The sequence below is a fragment of the Hoplias malabaricus genome, chromosome 12 (assembly GCF_029633855.1).
Source record: "Hoplias malabaricus isolate fHopMal1 chromosome 12, fHopMal1.hap1, whole genome shotgun sequence".
Taxonomy (NCBI): Eukaryota; Metazoa; Chordata; class Actinopteri; order Characiformes; family Erythrinidae; genus Hoplias; species Hoplias malabaricus.
The window spans coordinates 24,662,920-24,681,689 of NC_089811.1; the positions used below are offsets into that span (position 1 = coordinate 24,662,920).

The 18,770-nt window shown below is 39.4% G+C and overlaps 1 protein-coding gene across 2 annotated transcripts in view; it reads right to left on the bottom strand.

Annotated features, from left to right (window-relative positions):
• Positions 1-839: 839 nt before the first annotated feature.
• The window catches only part of ankrd44 (ankyrin repeat domain 44), a 38,415-nt gene continuing 20,484 nt past the window's right edge, over positions 840-18,770 (bottom strand). Inside the window, exons 12-28 of one of the 2 annotated variants that reach the window (XM_066686313.1) lie at positions 18,533-18,596; positions 17,271-17,339; positions 16,372-16,512; positions 14,553-14,618; positions 13,014-13,125; positions 11,913-11,984; positions 10,708-10,909; positions 10,507-10,594; positions 10,019-10,136; positions 9,217-9,436; positions 7,273-7,360; positions 7,091-7,174; positions 6,126-6,271; positions 5,943-6,025; positions 5,751-5,833; positions 5,335-5,426; positions 840-4,707 (exon numbers count right to left, since the gene is read on the bottom strand). In XM_066686313.1, the coding sequence (XP_066542410.1) occupies positions 4,676-4,707; positions 5,335-5,426; positions 5,751-5,833; positions 5,943-6,025; positions 6,126-6,271; positions 7,091-7,174; positions 7,273-7,360; positions 9,217-9,436; positions 10,019-10,136; positions 10,507-10,594; positions 10,708-10,909; positions 11,913-11,984; positions 13,014-13,125; positions 14,553-14,618; positions 16,372-16,512; positions 17,271-17,339; positions 18,533-18,596 (1,760 nt within the window). In that variant the 3' untranslated portion in view covers positions 840-4,675. Of the gene's footprint in view, positions 4,805-5,334; positions 5,427-5,750; positions 5,834-5,942; positions 6,026-6,125; positions 6,272-7,090; positions 7,175-7,272; positions 7,361-9,216; positions 9,437-10,018; positions 10,137-10,506; positions 10,595-10,707; positions 10,910-11,912; positions 11,985-13,013; positions 13,126-14,552; positions 14,619-16,371; positions 16,513-17,270; positions 17,340-18,532; positions 18,597-18,770 lie in introns of both variants that reach the window. The other variant, XM_066686312.1, reaches the window with a different exon arrangement.

Consider the following 18,770-nt stretch of genomic DNA (forward strand, 5'->3'; position numbering starts at 1 on the left):
GGATTATCGCACTGACACCGATTAACTTGCTAGATCCCTGTAATGGTGTTTACTTATTTATATATTAATAATCGGCGCTATGTACGATGTAAAAGTTTTTTCAGAAATGTACAGAGATTATGTAATTAAAGATTATTAATGCTGCTTTGTCTGTTTTCTACATTGTGATTTATTTTTACTTACCTGCACAGTAACGCTGGCCACTTAAAGCTTTTGCTTTAATAACAATTTGACAATTTGATAACAATTAACGATGTGAATAACAATTTACCAACAGTTGACTGCACTTGTTTATACGCCATAATTTCTTTCAATCATTATCTGTAGCCCTTATCCAGTTTAGGGTCGTTGTGACTCTGGAGCCTACCTGGAATCATTGGGCACAAGGCAGGAACACATCCTGCAGGGGGCGCCTGTCCTTCACAGGGTGATATACATACACACTCACACCTACGGACACTTATGAGTCACCAATCCACCTACCAAAGTGTGTTTTTGGACTGTGGGAGGTAACCTGAGCACCTGGAGGAAACCCACGCGGACACAGGGAGAACACACCAAACTCCTCAGTCAGTCACCCGGAGCGGGACTTGAACCTACAACCTTCAGGTCCTTGGAGCCGTGTGTCTGCGCCACACATTACAATAGAGTAATTTATTATGATAATTAAGAAAAAAATCCCTATCTCCCACCCATGTATACCCTATACCCTATAATACTTTAACATTACTCTTTGAAAATTTGTCATATTTTGTTGAGTGTTTTAGGTTATGATACCAGAATAAAGCAAAGGACACAATATTTTGTTAAAACATTTTATATTATAATTATTCAATCCATATAAAAGAACATTTAGCTGACAATCAGCCTTCAGCATTTCATACTGCATGAGGAATGTGTGGCACATTTAAGATTGTCACCAGTGGCAAAGCTTATTGATTTGTTTCTGGTATAATACTGACAGCTTTCACTTCTCGAGTCTCCAATAATTCTCAAATTCAAATATATAAACAACAACCATTATTCTCTTGAATAATATTTGTGTGCAAGTTCTTTGTACTGATGTCAAATTCTCATGAACCAGGATTTAACATTTGCAGATGTATTGCACACACACAAATGCCTACACATCTCCACACAGTGAAAACACTGGAGTACAGTAAACTGACAAACTACCACCCAACAGGCTTTAAAAAAACCTCTTTTCACATTTCATTATATTCCACACAGTCTTGCCATCCTTTACAAATGCTAAAAATAAGCTAATGTTTGAAAAAACAGAACAAGGCACTGGACAAGCTTGAGAGATTGGCACGTTAAAAACAGGACAATGATGACCGGGAAATTGAGTACATTTTGGTTCTTTTTGATCGTCCAGTCTTAATTCTGACAGCTCATTTATTGAAGGCCACACATTCAGTACCATCTACTTGAGTTAATCTCTGTCTCTTTTTCCTATATGAATCAATGTGAATAATTTAAAGAGGGAGTATGACCACAGCTGGACATTCCTGCTGTTCGTCTTGGTCACTGAATAAGCCATTAGTTCTCAATCCCAGTTTTTGGGGAGCGGGAGTGCTTCCTGAAGAACTGGATTTGAGAAAAACCGCAGTAAGTTTAAAGTACACAATGCAATCAATGAAGAGAAAATAGTCTTCTGTCAAGGACAGTTAGAAAAAGAGGGGGTCATTCAAGGTCATTCAACTCCTAACCCACCCCGCTCTACTACATATAAGTGCAGACAAAATGTAGTACCGCTGTGTGCTAAATATTAACATTGGTATATTTCAGGTGTAAGTGCATCTCAGCTCAGCTGACGTTGCTCTGTTGAATTATTTAATACTGTTTAAAAATAACTCAAAAGAGTGACAAATTCCTACTAAGGGTGGACATCTCAAGGCACCATATCATTTGGTTCAATTTCAAATCAGGGTGCCAAGGTATGAGGATAAATCAATTTCTTATGCATCTTGATGCTAAGTATCTTGTGGAAGTGATTAATTCACACTCGCTCACTCATATTTAACTAAATGCTCCAAATGGGTGCTGCTCTGTCGTTTGCATCAAGCCCTTTGGGGCCCACAGAATAATCTCCTAACTTTCTACTTGGTCTATGTTACTAAAATGACGGAGCTGCAAGAGGGCACAAACTGGAGCCCATATGGGTAGGTAAGATGGGTATCCCCAACTTTTGTACGGATGCCCTACAGGGACAGTAAAGTGACCAGGATGGGCCAATACAGGCAGTCCACCAAATAAGCAAACTCTATCTAAGCTAAGACAACCCGTTTTGGATTCATGTGGGTCCCATATAGTTAGTTTCTGGACTTCCTGCATTTATCGAATAAAGGCAGACCACCTCTGTCTCACTTATAGCCCATGTACCACCTGAACCAGAGCCCATGCCCATCTTTAGTCTAGCCAAAGCATTCTCAACCCATGTGGGCAGGCTGGGAAGAAGTTTGTAAAGCTGTCAGTTCTGGACTGAGAAAACTCCACTGACCAAAATATCCAACCAACAGTGTCCTGTTGGCAGTGTCCTGTGTCCATTGATGGACTAGACAATGGCCAACATAAACTGTGAGCTACTCTCTCTGACTTTATATCTACAAGGATGGACCAATGAGGTCGGTGTACCTAACAGAGTGGTTAGTGAGTGGACTACACTCTGACCTTAAAGATTAAAGATACTCTTTAATTGAACTGTTAATGTGGACCCACATATTCCCCTCACACTTCTAAAACATTCTCCAATGTGTGTAAACACTCATCAATAAAAGTTAATAAAAAGAGTGCACTGCAATAACAGCCTGTACTTCTCTGGAAACTTTTTTTTTCTTCTGGATATTGTTGCATTTATTTGCAACTGTTAGAATTTTAATGAGTTCAGGATCCTATTGTTGAATGATAATCATTCCAAAGGTACTGGATGGTGCTGCATCACTTCACAGAACACAGTTCCACTGCTCTACAGCACCGGCTGCACTTTAATAAGAATGTTGATCAATTAGGTGTCCATAAACCTTTGGACATACAGTGCAGAATTTTTGCATTGGTTTTGCATCACATTTCAATGGACTTTGAATGTGCTTGAACCAAGTAACCATGTATATTTTTTGCAGACACATACTTTAGGAATATATAGCTATATAACTATAGCCTGACTGTGAGTAAAATTTATTTTCCCTGTATAGCTCTGGTCAAATAATATTTTCTGTCCCTGATCGGAGCTTATAGCAATGTACAGAAGTGAGGGTTTGTGAGGCATCTGTTGTTTTAGTAACAAGCAAGACCTGACATTGTGCTTTTATGGAGATTGTGCTTACAAACAGTCCACAGGCTAAGACACTGGAACCCATAATATATACAGTGTACCCTAAGTGTGGTTACGCTGAGTCAATATTTGGCAACTTCTCCTGTCAAACAGAACTTTAAAAAACATTATCTACACCACTCATGATTCAGGTTAAGTAAAACAAGTATAAAATGGCTTTAGAAAAGTCTGTGTGTGGCACAGAGAGAATGTACCGAGTTTCTGGTTAAGGCTGATTTATGCTTTTCACACCAATGAGCTTTGCTGAAAGGCCAACGCTTTCTCTTCAAGTTCCATGGCTTTTCCATGATCTGTGTGGCAGTGAATTCAAGGTTGCAGGGGGCTCTGTTCAGTAAGAGCTGCTACAGTTTGTTAAATATGGCAAAAGAAGAATCTTTTCTACATCCTTTGGGACATTATATGGTATTAACACTGCATTCCATGGTACTCCGAAGTACCACTGTGCCCACATAATGTGTAGCCACAATCTTTATAATGCATTGCCAATGATTTTTAAATTATTTTCTCTTATAATCTAAATCACAAACAAATATTATTTGTAGCAATAGTTTTGTAAGGAAATTTGCTGCCAAGTCATTGTATCATTATTTTTAACATTTGTAAATTTAGGAAATAACCACTTTTTCACCATGACTTTCAAATTATTTGCAAATAATAATTATTAAATGCCTAGTCACAAAGAAACACTAGGTCATTTTTTTATTATTTTTTTTGTTAATTTTTTGCACCTGGTGCTCCCCTAGAATACTTCATTTTTACAGCATTTTACTGTAATCAATGGGGAAGTGCAGGTTGGGGTTAGTTTCTTACCTTCCCTCAAACGTTACATAGTACTGAGTGCTAAACAAGAAGAGAATGCTCCATTCTACTTGTTACATGTCTGTGGAGCATCAAAATGATTCTGAAGCTGTAATTTAAGGTAAGAATATTACATAGTGCTCCTTTAAGTCTTCTAACTGGCAATTCTGATTTAAGAGATTGTTCATTTGCATACTTCTGAATGTTCAGGGTACAATGGAATGCAACATAATGCCACCAACTGGACACGAGTCAGCCACATCACCCCAGTATGGCAAAAAATATGCTCATGTGGCTGCAAGAAGCATAAACAAGTCTTTGTGTAATAATCTCTTAAACATCTCCTCTGTACATGGAAAACGACGAGTTTGTACAGATTCTGTGAGGTCCACTAGGCTAAGTGCTTTGAGAACTTGTAGAGGAAGGACTCCAAGCAAGGCAGAGGTCAAAAGGTCTCTGAGTCCGAGTCGTTTTCTGTGGTGGTGCCCTCGCTAGAAGGGCCCCGTGGCCCCTGAGGGCCTTTGGTTTGATGGGGCAGGGACCTCAGCAGAGCCCCTGGGGAGGGCGCTCCAGAGCTGCAAGGGGAGCACAAAGGCATCATGGTAGCCAGAATGAGAGCCAGGCAGTCTGCCACTTCTCTGCTAGGAGCGCAAGCCAGAGCAGGGGTGAAACCTGGGGCGAGAGATAGGCAGAGACAGGCAAGAAGAAGGAGAGAGAGAGAGAGAGAGAGAGAGAGAGAGAGAGAGAGAGAGAGAGAGAGAGAGAGAGAGCAAGAGATAGATAGATAGATAGAGAGAGAGAGACAAAGAGACAGAGGGCCATGGGACAAAAGACGGCGGTGGGGAGATGGGTGAATGGGTGGGAGAGAGCAGGCATCACATTATTACACAGCCAGCAAGACAGGGTCAAGCACAAACGGCGACACATACAGTCATGTGCAGAAGTATGAACTCCACAGGTCAAATTAGGTTGACAGATGAAAATCAACAGATGTTTGACTTAATCAGGAGTACCCAAACTTTTTTCATATGACTGTATACACAAAAGCTTTGCAAAACTGCAAAAAAAAGGGGGGGAGGCAGAAAGCTCCACTAAAAAAGAGAAAACATTTTTAGGAAGATAAAAGCTGCAGAAACCACATCCTATGGTTTAAATGTGTATGGAGAGGCAGGCCGCATGCAGCTACGGCACTTGACACACACCGTTCTCGTCCATAACCTGCACACTGGCCCCGCGAGACAACAACTCCTGCACCGTCTGCTTCAGACCACTGCGTGCAGCCAGGTGGAGTGCACTGAAACACACAGAACAATAACACACATGATTGGGCATATATAAATTCTTATGCCATGACTAGCCTTTGCATTTCAAGCTGGTAACAATGTAGATGGTATTTTTCTTTCTTGGAAAAGCGAACAAGACAACAAATAATTTCCATATACAATCACATAAAACCATAGTACACATTTCCCCTGAAGCCAACTGCAAATCTGGACATTAATGATAAAGCTTCTACTGTGAATAAAACAGCTATAGACTTCTGTTCCAGCTTCATCATAATGAGTGTATATTTACAAATATATTTTGTTTTTTAAAGTGCTGTGTTAAACACACTTACGTCTGGAGCGCAGCGTTTGTGACATTGACAAGTGTGGCATCAGGAAGTTTTCCCAATATAAACAGAGCACAGTCTTCTTTCCCCTGAAAAAAAGCAAATATAAGACAAGGAGTGAGACCTCAAACTTATAAGAGCACTGGATATTTAGTTAAACCTTTAATTTACAAATGGTCCCCTCTGCTGGAAACTCACATTACTGCAAGCAAGGTGTAGTGCAGTGTTGCCTTTGTGGTCTGTTAAACTTAGATCTGCACTGGCACTGGTGAGAAGAGCTTCTGTTCAAAATATCACAATACGTCAAACATGTTATCTGACAGGTGCTATTAAAATCAGTTGAGGAATGAAAATGGAATGGAAAGAGAACCTGCATCATACCTACAACTCCCACTGCACCTCTCTCTGCTGCCATCATGAGCGCACTGCGCCCTGATTGGTCTACAGCATCCACAGGTGCCTCATGGGCCAGGAGCAGCTGTACACAATCCACATTTCCAGAAAATGCAGCTGCATGAAGAGGCGTCCTGAAATATATTAGTTTAACATAATATTAAAAGGAACGTAAATGATTCTGGGGAACAGTTCTTACAATTCCACCCCATTGGTTTTCATTCAGCAGCGCTGTGTCTTTTAAGATGAAACTGGACTTAAGTGTGACTTGGCAGTAAAGTTTTCATTCACTGTTTGAATTACCACAGAAACTCATTGATAACTCACGCTGTTTAACTTTGTAACACTTTCGGTGTGTATTTACTTTCATGCAGTTCTCCTGAATTTGTCAGGAGAGTGAGTCCGTTCCACCTTAAGTAATCATATAAAAATGTAACAGCAAAAATATGTCAATATTACCCACCTATGGAGCAGAACTAGAACAACATCATCAACACTTTTCAAGCTTTTCAATGGTCAGAGGTCTCTCTAGAATCCAAACACCTTCAGGTGCCATTTCTCCACCATGTCTGAGTCAGCGACACTCAGAGAAAAAGCCTGAGCCATTTCAGGCTGAGACTCTTCATTTTTTCCACATTTACCGAGCTAGGGCTATGTACAAACACCAGAGCCAAACTAACCTGAGAGTTGGCAAATGGTGAGGAAGTCTCAGAAAATTCTCAGAATTTTATAAAAAGTGTTTATTTAATTAAAATCACCAACATCACATTTAATTGAGTTTTAATGGAAAAAAGTTATGGGATTGTTTTCAGATTTTGGACCACAGTGTCAAACCAGATAAAAAGCTTGAGAATCAGCGCTTGAGATTTAAGGGGTTAAAAGACTGACAGTTCTAAGCTTAGCAACAAATGTAGCCAGATATTTAAGCCAAATTATCTTTTCCACACACGCACCTGTCCTTGGAGTCCTTGCAGTTCACTATCTCTGAGCCCAAGGCTTCCAGCAGAAGAGTGGCACAGGACTCGTTATCAGTCACTCTAGAAAATAGCAGAAATATAACAGTTAAAAAAATTAAATCACTGAACGCACAGGAGGAGGAAGAAAACAGATAAAAACAGAAGCACTAAAGACTTACACAGCACAGTGCAGCGGGGTGAAGGCATTTCCATCAAAACATCGACAGCCTTTCTGCTCCAGTAGCACCTCCACACAGCCGTCATGACCTACAACACAGGCACAGACACATACTTAAGATTAATCTGGATGAACACAAGTACAAGAAGTTGTTGTTGATATTGCGTTTTTATATGGGGTCTAGAAATATAGCCAGTGTCCAAATATACTTTCACTTCATACAGAACTAGTGAATGAACTGAGACTGAGAGGCTTCACAGACAGGTGCCTCCATTTCAAACTTCTCCCTCTAAGACTCATGAGCCAGTATGATCAGAAACATATAAATGTAACCCTGTGATTACTGTAATTGTTAGAATGTTCATTTTTGGCCATTTTTTAAAATCAGAAGCAAGTAGCCTAAATACACCACGAGGGACAGAAATTTCTAATAATTTCATTGACAGGACTAATGGAACAAAATATCAACCAAAGGATCGTCTGAACTACAAAATCCAGCTAATTATTTTAATGTAAACTTTGAGCCATTACAACATATCCCCAGATAACAGACACATTTGAGACAAATCTGTCTCACTTTTGGGACTCATGGCTCAGTCCCGGCACTGGCAGGTGTTGTGTCAAACAGACATAGGCTAAATGTCATGACGAGGGTTTGACTGGGTAAGGGCATATATGGTATGGTCCAGACATGGGCCAAATATCGAGTGGGCCTAGATTTGCTCCACAAATACACCTGACATCTGGAGTTATAAGTTGGACCTGTGGCAGAGTTAAAGCAGCCAGCTCACCCTGAGTCAACAGCATTTTTTAAGGCCAAATGTGGGCCATAAAAGAACTGCAGATGTGCCACATCAGGGACATACACTTTTAAAAAGTTTCACTTAATATCTAATAATAACAACTGTTCAAAAATATCTGTCTGTGTCTGTGTTTATTGTTCTTAAATAACAATGTTTTAGAAGTAGTGCTGTCAACTCTTTACTCTTTAACACATGATTTATATGGAAATTTTAACTTGTTAATTCTTTTAAGACAAATTAAATATTTTACCAAATTTGGTCACAACTGCATCCCATAATTAATTCGTTTTAGAGTTTAATGATGTATTAGCGTCTGTTAAAGTCAGGTGGTAGATTACATTATTTTTATGCTGAAATATGGATTAAATCTCCAATGTTTTCTCTCTTTCTTGCTCGCTCTCTTGCTCTCTCTCTTGCTCTCTATCTCTCTCGCACAACAGCTGCTGTGAGAAATCTACACATTTCTCACTTATAAAATTCATGGAGCTGGAATATTGAGGTGTTTTATTGTCTGAGCTGTGAGTGTGCTGTCATTTTCTCGTGTCTGAGCTTTGTTGTGTTTGATTTTAAGTCTCTTCCGGAAACTTTTACTCAACAAATTGATAGGTTCTAAATGAAACATCATAAAAACTTTGTAATATTATAAAAAAGTAAAAAAAATGATTCCCTCTAACCATTTTGTTGTGCCCATCATTCTACAAATATATTTCTTTTATCTGCCTACCAAGGATCAAGATCAATACCAGGGTCGTGGTGGGTCCGGAGCCTTCCCAGAATCAGTGGGTGCAAGGGGGAACACACCCTGGAGGGGCACCAATCCTTCACAGGGTGACACACACATACACACACACACACATTCACACCTAGGGACACTTTTGAGTCACCAATTCACCCACCAACGTATGTTTTTGGACTGTGGGAGGAAACCCGAGCACCCGGAGGAAACCCAAACGGACATGGGGAGAACAGGTCCCGGGAGCTTTGTGACCGCGACACTACATTCTGCGCCTCCCTGCCTACATTTTTTAATGGATTTACACCACTAAACATTTACCCCCTATTTGTCATGGAATGCAAATTTATTTAGTTGTTCATTTAATAACAAACTAAGGGGGCAGGAAGGAGCTGATGAATAAACTGACCGTTGTAGCAGGCCCAGTGCAGGGGTGTGTATCCCTGGTGATCTCGTAGTGGGGGAAAGGGTGGCTCAGCACAGGCAATGCTCAGCAATTCACTAAGCCAGGATGCGTGGCCCCTAGCTGCAGCCAAGTGCAGAGCAGTGCGGCCCCTAGAGTCTCCCAACAGCACAGAGGCCTCCTGCTCCAGCAAACACTGTACACACTCCTCCTGGCCACATAACAACTGAGAGAGAAAAAAATATATAGAATGGAAAGAAGGAGTGAGAGATGGAGGAGAAAGAATAGAAATTAAAGAGTGAAAATTAGGGAAGGGTAGAGACAGAAGGAATAAAAATAAAAAATGAGGCAAAGAAGGCAAACAATAAGTTTAGGCTGTGTACAAAAGAGAAATGTTTCTTTAAAGACAATTCAAACTTGTGTGGCTATATGAGAGAGAGAGAGAAAGAGAGAGAGAGAGAGAGAGAGTAGAACATAAAGACAATTATCTAACACCTTAACTGAATCACCATAAACCAGCCTGATAACAGTATGAAAATAGAATAGTTGCAAATATTCTTTGCCAGCACAAGATATATCCTCAAATAGACTGTAAAGAACCTGTGTGTGTGTGTGTGTGTGCGTGTGTATTTGAAAGAGAGAAAGAGAGCCCCAGACAGCAGAGACATTTGAGACAACTGAGTCAATGCCATCATTCCTGGCCAAATGTGGGCCATAGGAGAACCCACATTTGAGCCACAAATTCTTTGCTATCTGGGTGATGGTCACAAAATAAAGTCTGTTCTAATTTTACTCTCATTATACTCACCCCTAAATGAAGTGCGGTCAGTCCCTGATGGTCAGCTGCGTCGACATTGGCCTCTCGCTCCAACAGCAGAGACACAGCATCTACATGACCCCCGACCACTGCCAGCATCAGAGGGGTCCTCACAAAAAAAAAAAAAAAAAAAATTAATCACAATCTCAAATTATACTGTGAACCAGGCAAGTAAGTCAATAAATAGACAAACAAATAAACAATAATTTTCAAAATCATTTTTGCAGTCGCTGAAATATACCAATGACAATTGCATGCATCTGGCATAAGAGATGGTTTGGTTGATTAAGGGCTGTTTTCCCAGGTTAAGCCCAGTCCTGGACTACACAGCATTTAAAACTGTGAAAAATGTGTAGGACTAAACATAAATCCTGTCAGAAAAAAATGTTTTAAATTTATATGTATGTGATTTTAAAGGTTTATTTAGTCATTAAATGCAAAAACTATAGTAAACTACAATTTAAAATGAGGTCACTCACTGTCCCTGAGAATCAGCTGTGTCCACCAGGTCTGTACTGTCAGAGTCTTCCAGCAAGAGGCGCACACATGACGTGTGACCATTCATCACTGTGAGGTACACAGAGATTCATTTACTAATGACCATTGCTTTTATATGCAGAGCACCTTACTTGCTGTACATTTGTTATCTTTCCCACATCAGACACACGGCACTGTGTTACCTGCAAGGTGTATCGGTGTGCGCCCACGGGTGGTGTCTCTGGTGCGTGGTGATGCTCCATGGTTCAGAAGTGTCAGGGCACAATCTGTGTGGCCCCTGAGGGCAGCCAGAGCCAGAGCAGTGCGGCCCACCTCATCCCCTTGATCCACCTCACAATGACCCTGCAATAATACCTCCAGAGCCTGTGCATGGCCATGATATGCCTGCAAAACACACACACACACACACACACACACGCACCACAAACTCAAACACTAAGAAAATTACAAATTTGCAATGCTTCCTTAGGTCCCCTGTAGAAAACTTTTTGATAAATCACCATGATATTGTCTTAGCTACTATAGATAAACAATACATTTCAAATTTAAACATACCATGACGATATGACACGCTATAAATATTATGATTAAAAAATGGCTTCTGGCTGAATGTGCTGAAAATATAAACCCAGACCTGGGTGTATGAATAATTTTACAGCATTTTTGTTCTAATTCATAATTCAAACATTCTCCCAGTCTTTCGTTTTTTTTGTTTTGTTTTGTTTTTTTGGTAACTGTTGCATTGTATTAAAAAGATAATTGTCATTTTATTTTAAAAATTTATTATTAATATTCAATATTTATGATCTTTAACTAGTCAAAACCAAAACTCACATGTACTTTAGGATACAATATTATCCCTAAGAAAATAAACAAATTGATGCACATTTAACTATTTCATTTTTATGTTTTTTTTTTTTTTGTTTAATAAAATGAAAAATGTCATTTTTAAAAATACAGTTGCCATAAATTTACAACAAAGTTTGAATTTGGAATTTGTATTCCCAATTACAACTTTACTGTACACATAAAAGGTTTTAAAAGGTCCTAATATATTTAATCATTCAAATTATTTTTTTTTTTCGCGATAAAAGTTTTCTTGTGAGAGCAGCCATTAGTGTGTCCCATATTTTAAATAAATAGATATGTTGCACAATGACCACGAGGGAGATCAGGTGTTCAGTCCAGCAGAGGGCAAGCACTTGTCCTTCTAATGCAATGTTCCACTAATCTCTTTTAAGCCATTATATTCCCACCAATTTCATTTTTTGAGTTTGTGTATGCCACTTTAAATAGCAATTTTAACATTTAAGTCCAATTGACAGTGGTTACAAATATTAACACTATTCTTTAAAATGAATGTGTAATGTATGAGTAATTGACTCACAGCAAGATGCAGGGGGCTCCTTGTGCTTGAACTATCCATCTCATCCTGAGGGTTCCCTTCTCTTTCCAAGAGCTTAATAAACAAATAAATTATCTCTCAGTGAATCAATTTCCATGCAGAATAACTCCTCAATTTCCACGGCAGAATAACCGTGGTTTAAAAAGACAACAGGAAATTAGATTATGTAAAACAAGACTACTTATTTTAGAACTTGCCAGCAGATGAAGCACTTTCACAAAATATGACAACAGATGTCAATTACATATAGTGATATATAGTGAAATACTGCTGCACAAGCACTAAAATTACAGCCAGTATTATGCCAACCATGCAAATGTCCAGGCATTTGTACAAATTGTTTATATTTGGCACCCATCATGGGCACAGATCTTCAATGGGGCACACACAGCTTGTATAATCATTAAAAAAAAACACTGGCCAAAAAGATTAGACTGAAGCAGCTTTGAAAACCATGCCCAGTGCCAAGAGGCTAAAAGGGTAAAAAACACCAGCAATGGGCTGGAAATTAGTTGAACTGTGCTCTTGAGAGTGACTTGGGTGGGCTTCATTCAGTACCTTCAGCTTGAGTTATTATCCAGAGCTAACCATCTAAATTAAGTACCTGACCTCATAATGTAAAGCATTCCCAAAACTAACACTCTTGCTGAGTAGGTTTTTAAACATTATTGTACATATAGTGGGCGGCACGGTGGCGCAGCAGGTAGTGTCGCAGTCACACAGCTCCAGGGGCCTGGAGGTTGTGGGTTCGATTCCAGCTCCGGGTGACTGTCTGTGAGGAGTTGGTGTGTTCTCCCCGTGTCCGCGTGGGTTTCCTCCGGGTGCTCCGGTTTCCTCCCACAGTCCAAAAACACACGTTGCAGGTGGATTGGTGACTCGAAAGTGTCCGTAGGTGTGAGTGAATGTGTGTGTGTCTGTGTTGCCCTGTGAAGGACTGGCGTCCCCTCCAGGGTGTATTCCCGCCTTGCGCCCGATGATTCCAGGTGGGCTCTGGACCCCCGTGACCCTAAAATTGGATAAGCGGTTACAGATAATGGATGGATGGATGTACATATAGTGTATTCATTTGTATGTGTGCCCCACCAGTTCTAGGCAGTGTCTGTGTCCATAGGCAGCAGCGTAGTGAACAGCATTGTAGCCCTGCTTGTCCTTCAGTGAAGCAGTGGCTCCACTCTTCAGTAGGAACTCAAGGCACCTAAACACACACACAGACACACACCCATACACACAGAGATACAACACAGGAGGTCAGAGTGTGAGTAAATTAAGTATGGACACAGAACAAAGACATCAGGGGCTGACGTGAGAGGAGTGAAGACAGCAAAATGAAACTATGCAAACAGTAGTAACTGACAGTCCCCAAGGCTCACTTTTTATTCAAATAAAGCCCTTAAATAGATAAAGTGAGATGATGAGTGACATGCTCATTTGTGTGCACATGAGAGAGAATACAATGTGGCAGATGCCCTTGCATGCGCTTATAGACAAACTCTCATTCTCTCTCTCTCTCTCTCTCTCTCTCTCTCTCTCTCTCTCTCACACACACACACACACACACAAATATGTACAATGCGGTGTAGAAGTCAGAGACCATTAATCATTTTCTCAATTTTCTGTTAAAATGCCCCTAAAATACAAGTATTAAAATTTCAATAAGATATTTCTGCAATGTTTTTTTAATATATGGCAATTTGCATAAGGAAGAGAAAGTTAAAAGATAGATGAGTTGAAAAATTATTTAAAAATATAAGTGGAAAAATGGTCTAAAAGACATAGAGAATATGGGACTCCTAAAGATTATATAACACCTGGCAGAGCATTTCAGCTTTCCCCATTAATAAACAGTATTAAACCCTTTTGAGAGAATTAAGCTCTGCTTTTGCTATACATTGGAAAAAATCCATAGGAGGGTAAACATGTATCTACATAACATGTAGATTATACTGAAAGAATCATAGCTATCAAAAAGCAGTTACTGAGAAAATGTAGACAAAAAAAAAAAAAAAATCACAAAAGTGTTCTCATAATGATGGACTGACTCTCCTAGTGTCCAGACCTTACAAAATATCTGTGAATTATTTGAAAAGAGAATTACAAAATTACAAAGCTAAATTCTGTATCTGAACTGAATTTCATGGAACTGTGGAAAAATATCCCTTAAATGTTTTAGGGTTATATTTAGGGTTTTCACATTATATGGTAATGTACCTAATAAAATGGCAAGTGGATATATGAAAGTTATGAAGAAATTTTTAATCGTTACATCATAAACCAAAAGAAATAGTTCCACTCTTTCCATTTTAAAATGAAACAACCTTTTTGTAAAAAACAAATGTGCCATTTAAAATTCAAGGTAACATTTTAGCTTAGTCCCAGTTTTCCTACAAATGTCACAACATTATGTCTCAAAATGTAAACATAGGTGCACACACTCATACCTATAGGCAAATTTGTATACAGAACACACACACACACACACACAGTCCAAAAGGAAAACTCTGCAGCAACATAAGAGCAAAAAGCACATACAGCCTCCCAAACAAAGTTAAAAAACAGTGTCATCAGTTAAAAGAACAAAAAGCAGAGCAACCCGAAGGCGCTCATCCAGCTCAGAGCACTTACAGAGCGGCCTCCTTCTCTTTCTCTGCTTGTACTCCAGGACTCTCTGGCTCCAGGGCTACACGTCGCCTTCACGCACGCACACACACACACACACACACAGAGAGAGAGAGAGAGAGAGAGAGAGAGAGAGAGAGAGAGAGAGAGAGAGAGAGAGAGAGAGAGAGAGAGAGAGAGAGAGAGAGAGAGAGTCTATAACTTAAAACAAATAACACAAAATAAAATGAAGCCATTTTATTACATTTTTAATTTGCTTAGTATAAAACATGGGGGTGGGGGGGGTAATTTACTTTCTGAAACATGTCCATTATACAAGTGTACTTGCACAAGTGTCTGTTAGCTGGCCAGTAGTGCTTTTAAACAGCATAGAATCTGTGTTATTCTGCTTATTTTACAACTTTTCTCTGCCTCCAGCACCAGTCACTGAACAGGTTTTTATCATCAATCCATGTCAGTGTGCACTGTTTGACTTTGTGCTCACAGGATCATGCAGCCAGAGAGTCTCAAAAACATAAACATAACATATGCTGATTTTGCTAATAATAAGCCGCACTGTGATGTTATTAATCAAAATAGACAACCAGTTATTTGATTAAACTATTTCTATTTCAATATTTTATAGAAGGAGTAATGATCCCTACAGTACTGGAGAGACCAGTGAAGAGTTTAGTTACATGGTATAGTGCAGCGCTAAACTGAGCAAGTGGTGGGACTAAAAGCAGCACTGGCATAGGCTGTTAATAGCATTAATAGATCAATGAAAGGGAAGTTTGACAGATTGACAGGGAAGTTGAAATTGCTGTGTCTGCAGTTTGGCTTACTGCCTCACATTAGGTGGCCATTGACCGTTTCAAACACAGAATTAGAGAGGATGGAAAGGGTTATGAACAAGGCTATAAGGAAGTGGCTAGGGGAGCCGAAGTGTTTAAATAGCATGGCATGGTATGGTAGAGGGGTACTGGAGTTACCACTAGCAAGTTTAGTTGAGGAATTTAAATGTGCAAAGGTGAGTTGGGAGATGATTTTGTCAGGATCGAAGGATGCAGTGGTAAAGGCAGTAGCTTCAGTCACAAAATCAGGAAGGAAGTGGAAACTGAAAGTGGCCGTGCAGGTAGCCAGGAGCTACCACCAAGGAGACCAGTGTGGATTTATGGTTGCTGATGGTAAAGGGTAAGGTAGGGCTGTAATTCTTGCCTTTGAAGGGGGTGGGTCTGAGATGCCAGACATCACTGTTGAGCCTTCTTGTGGCAATATGTGAAACTCTAATGGATTGGTATAAGATATTTTACATCTTATCCTATGTATGATTAACATATTATAGTAATTTATGATCATTTTTAAACTGTAAAAAAATTTGGTCTTCAGAATTGTTCGCACAGAGTGTAACAGTATTTCATCAAATGCTACATTTGTTTTGAGCTGGCATATCCTGGGGTGGTAAGGCCCAGAGTGATATATTTTTATGGGGCCCAAAATATTTAGCAGCACCCCTGGGACAAAGAAAATAATATAACAGTGCAAAATGTGCAAAATAAGGGTGTAAGATAGAGATCAAATAAAAAACTGATCTAATGGGGCTTTTAAAAAATAAACATTAATATAATAATAGGCATTTTTTAAAGATTTTAAAAATAAACAAAGTAAATATATATGCAGAGGCAATGCATTACTGCACTGGTTCATAGTAAGGATGCACAACCTCTGCCTAGAGAAAATTAAAATTGATACTCTGCAATCCTCCAAATGCAGGCAGCCTTGTTTATCATATATCAGACTGTATAATAACAAGAAGAAGAATCATCTGAGAAAATGACAACTGTACCTCCTCTCCAAGTCTGAGGCAGCGGCATAATGCAGAGCAGAACGCCCCCACTGATCTGTGGCATTAATGCAAGTACCACAGGACACCAGAGTCTCCAGGCACTGAAAATGACGACTGGCAGCTGCGTAGTGGAGAGGAGTCCTATGATCATGCACAGGCGCACACACGCACACACACAAACACAGAGTAAATAGATAATATAAAACAAAAGGTGAGACACATGAAATTGGGAGAGAGTACAGTTTTGGGAAATTCCTTTTTGATTTCATGAAGGAAACTGCACCAACTTACATATTCACACCCACATACCCCCGCACACACAGAGCATACACACAGCATACACAGAGCATACACACAGCATACACAGAGCATACACACAGAAAGGATGACAGAAATGGCACACACTGCTGGAGCACTAACTCTACTCTCCAACAGGTATAACTCTAATCTTCAACCAGACATAACAAAGAAATCCAGGCCTCACATCCTTAACACACATTCAGTAAAGCTGACCTGAGACTATTTTTAACATTACAATGTTGTTCAAAATTGTATTTTTCACAGGTATAATATAAACCATTATTTGATGTATAAGCCTTATACGCATAAGGTTGTATTTTCCCATATACAATGTTGGGAAGTGGTAAGTTACCACTCTTCCATATAACCTCCCATATAATTAATGTTTATAGGAATCATCTGGTAATACAAATGTAGTAAACATAGTGTTTTGCTGATTTTACTGAAAATGTAATACAGGTATTATAAAAATTGATTTAAATATTTTTCTTGGGCTTCCTGGTTAAATCACCTGTCATTTGACAAGGTGTGTCCAAACTAGTATCAGTACAGTAGTACAGACAGTATACACACATCCATATGACATTTTAAGATCTTACCTCCCATGCTTGTCTGTGCGATTGTGGTCAGATCCATTGCTGAGGAGCAGCTTCACGCATTCCACATTGCTGACCAAGACAACAACAAAACTCACATCAGAAGAAGATTAAAGCACAGGCACTCACACAGACTCAAATATATATTATGATAATATTTAATATTTTTAATTATAATAATTTAATATTAAGAGTGGAAATCTAGCACTGTGAAAAATGTTTCTAAAACTAATATGCAGAATGCCTCTTATTTACAATAAATACTAATTTTGAGAGTGTATTATTTATATATTTTTAACTCCGTCTATTCATTCATTATCTGTAACCGCTTATCCAGTTCAGGGTCGCGGTGGGTCCAGAGCCTACCTGGAATCATTGGGCGCAAGGCGGGAATACACCCTGGAGGGGGCGCCAGTCCTTCACAGGGCAACACAGACACACATTCACTCACACCTACGGACACTTTTGAGTCGCCAATCCACCTGCAACGTGTGTTTTTGGACTGTGGGAAGAAACCGGAGCACCCAGAGGAAACTCACGCGGACACGGGGAGAACACACCAACTCCTCACAGACAGTCACCCGGAGTGGGAATTTAACCCACAACCTCCAGGTCCCTGGAGCTGTGTGACTGCGACACTACCTGCTGCGCCACCGTGCCTTCTATCTATATCTATAATAATTTGATTGAATTTAGTTACACTTAATAATTACAGTAAATGTTAATCAGAATTGAAGAAAAAAAAATATGATGATATATATATAACTTTTTCCAAATCTCTCCTCGTGGCAATCCATATTATTTGAGGTTGTCTTCGAATACCTAGTTTTACCTGTTAAATAATGATTTTAAATAATGTGTCCTGCTGATATAACTAATTCATGCAATCAAGGAGAATTAATCACACTCACACCTACTACTTTATAGAAACAAATATCATTTATTTATATTATTTGTTTTATATTATTACTTTTTTTTATTTACTGTGATTATATATAACTTTATACAAGCACCACACTTACTGAGAAGGCATTAGTTTAAATATATATAATTATCTTAGGTGCCTAAGACTTCTGCACAGTACTGTATATATATATGTATATAATATTATTTTAAATAAAGAAAGAAAGATAACCTGAATTGCAACAAACTAAGTTAAATTTTTCTGTTTTTACAGCATGTCCTACGGTCAGATATTCAGATGAGGCAGAATGCCAGTGCTACTCTGTGTCAGCAGAGAAAGAGCCTGACCCAGACACACTCACCCTCCAGCAGCAGCTGCATGCAGACAGGTCCGGCCCACACTGTCCGGGGTGTCAATCTGGAAGCCTGCACACATGACCCAATCGTTACTCAGCACACATATCATACTATAACTCCAGCCTTAGTGAGGATGGAGGGATGAAGAGGAAGGGCATGGAAGAAAAGAAAGCCCCAAGAGAAATAGAGAGCAATACCAGCAGACAAAGGGGAAAAAAATAAACGCAGTGATATACACAGAAC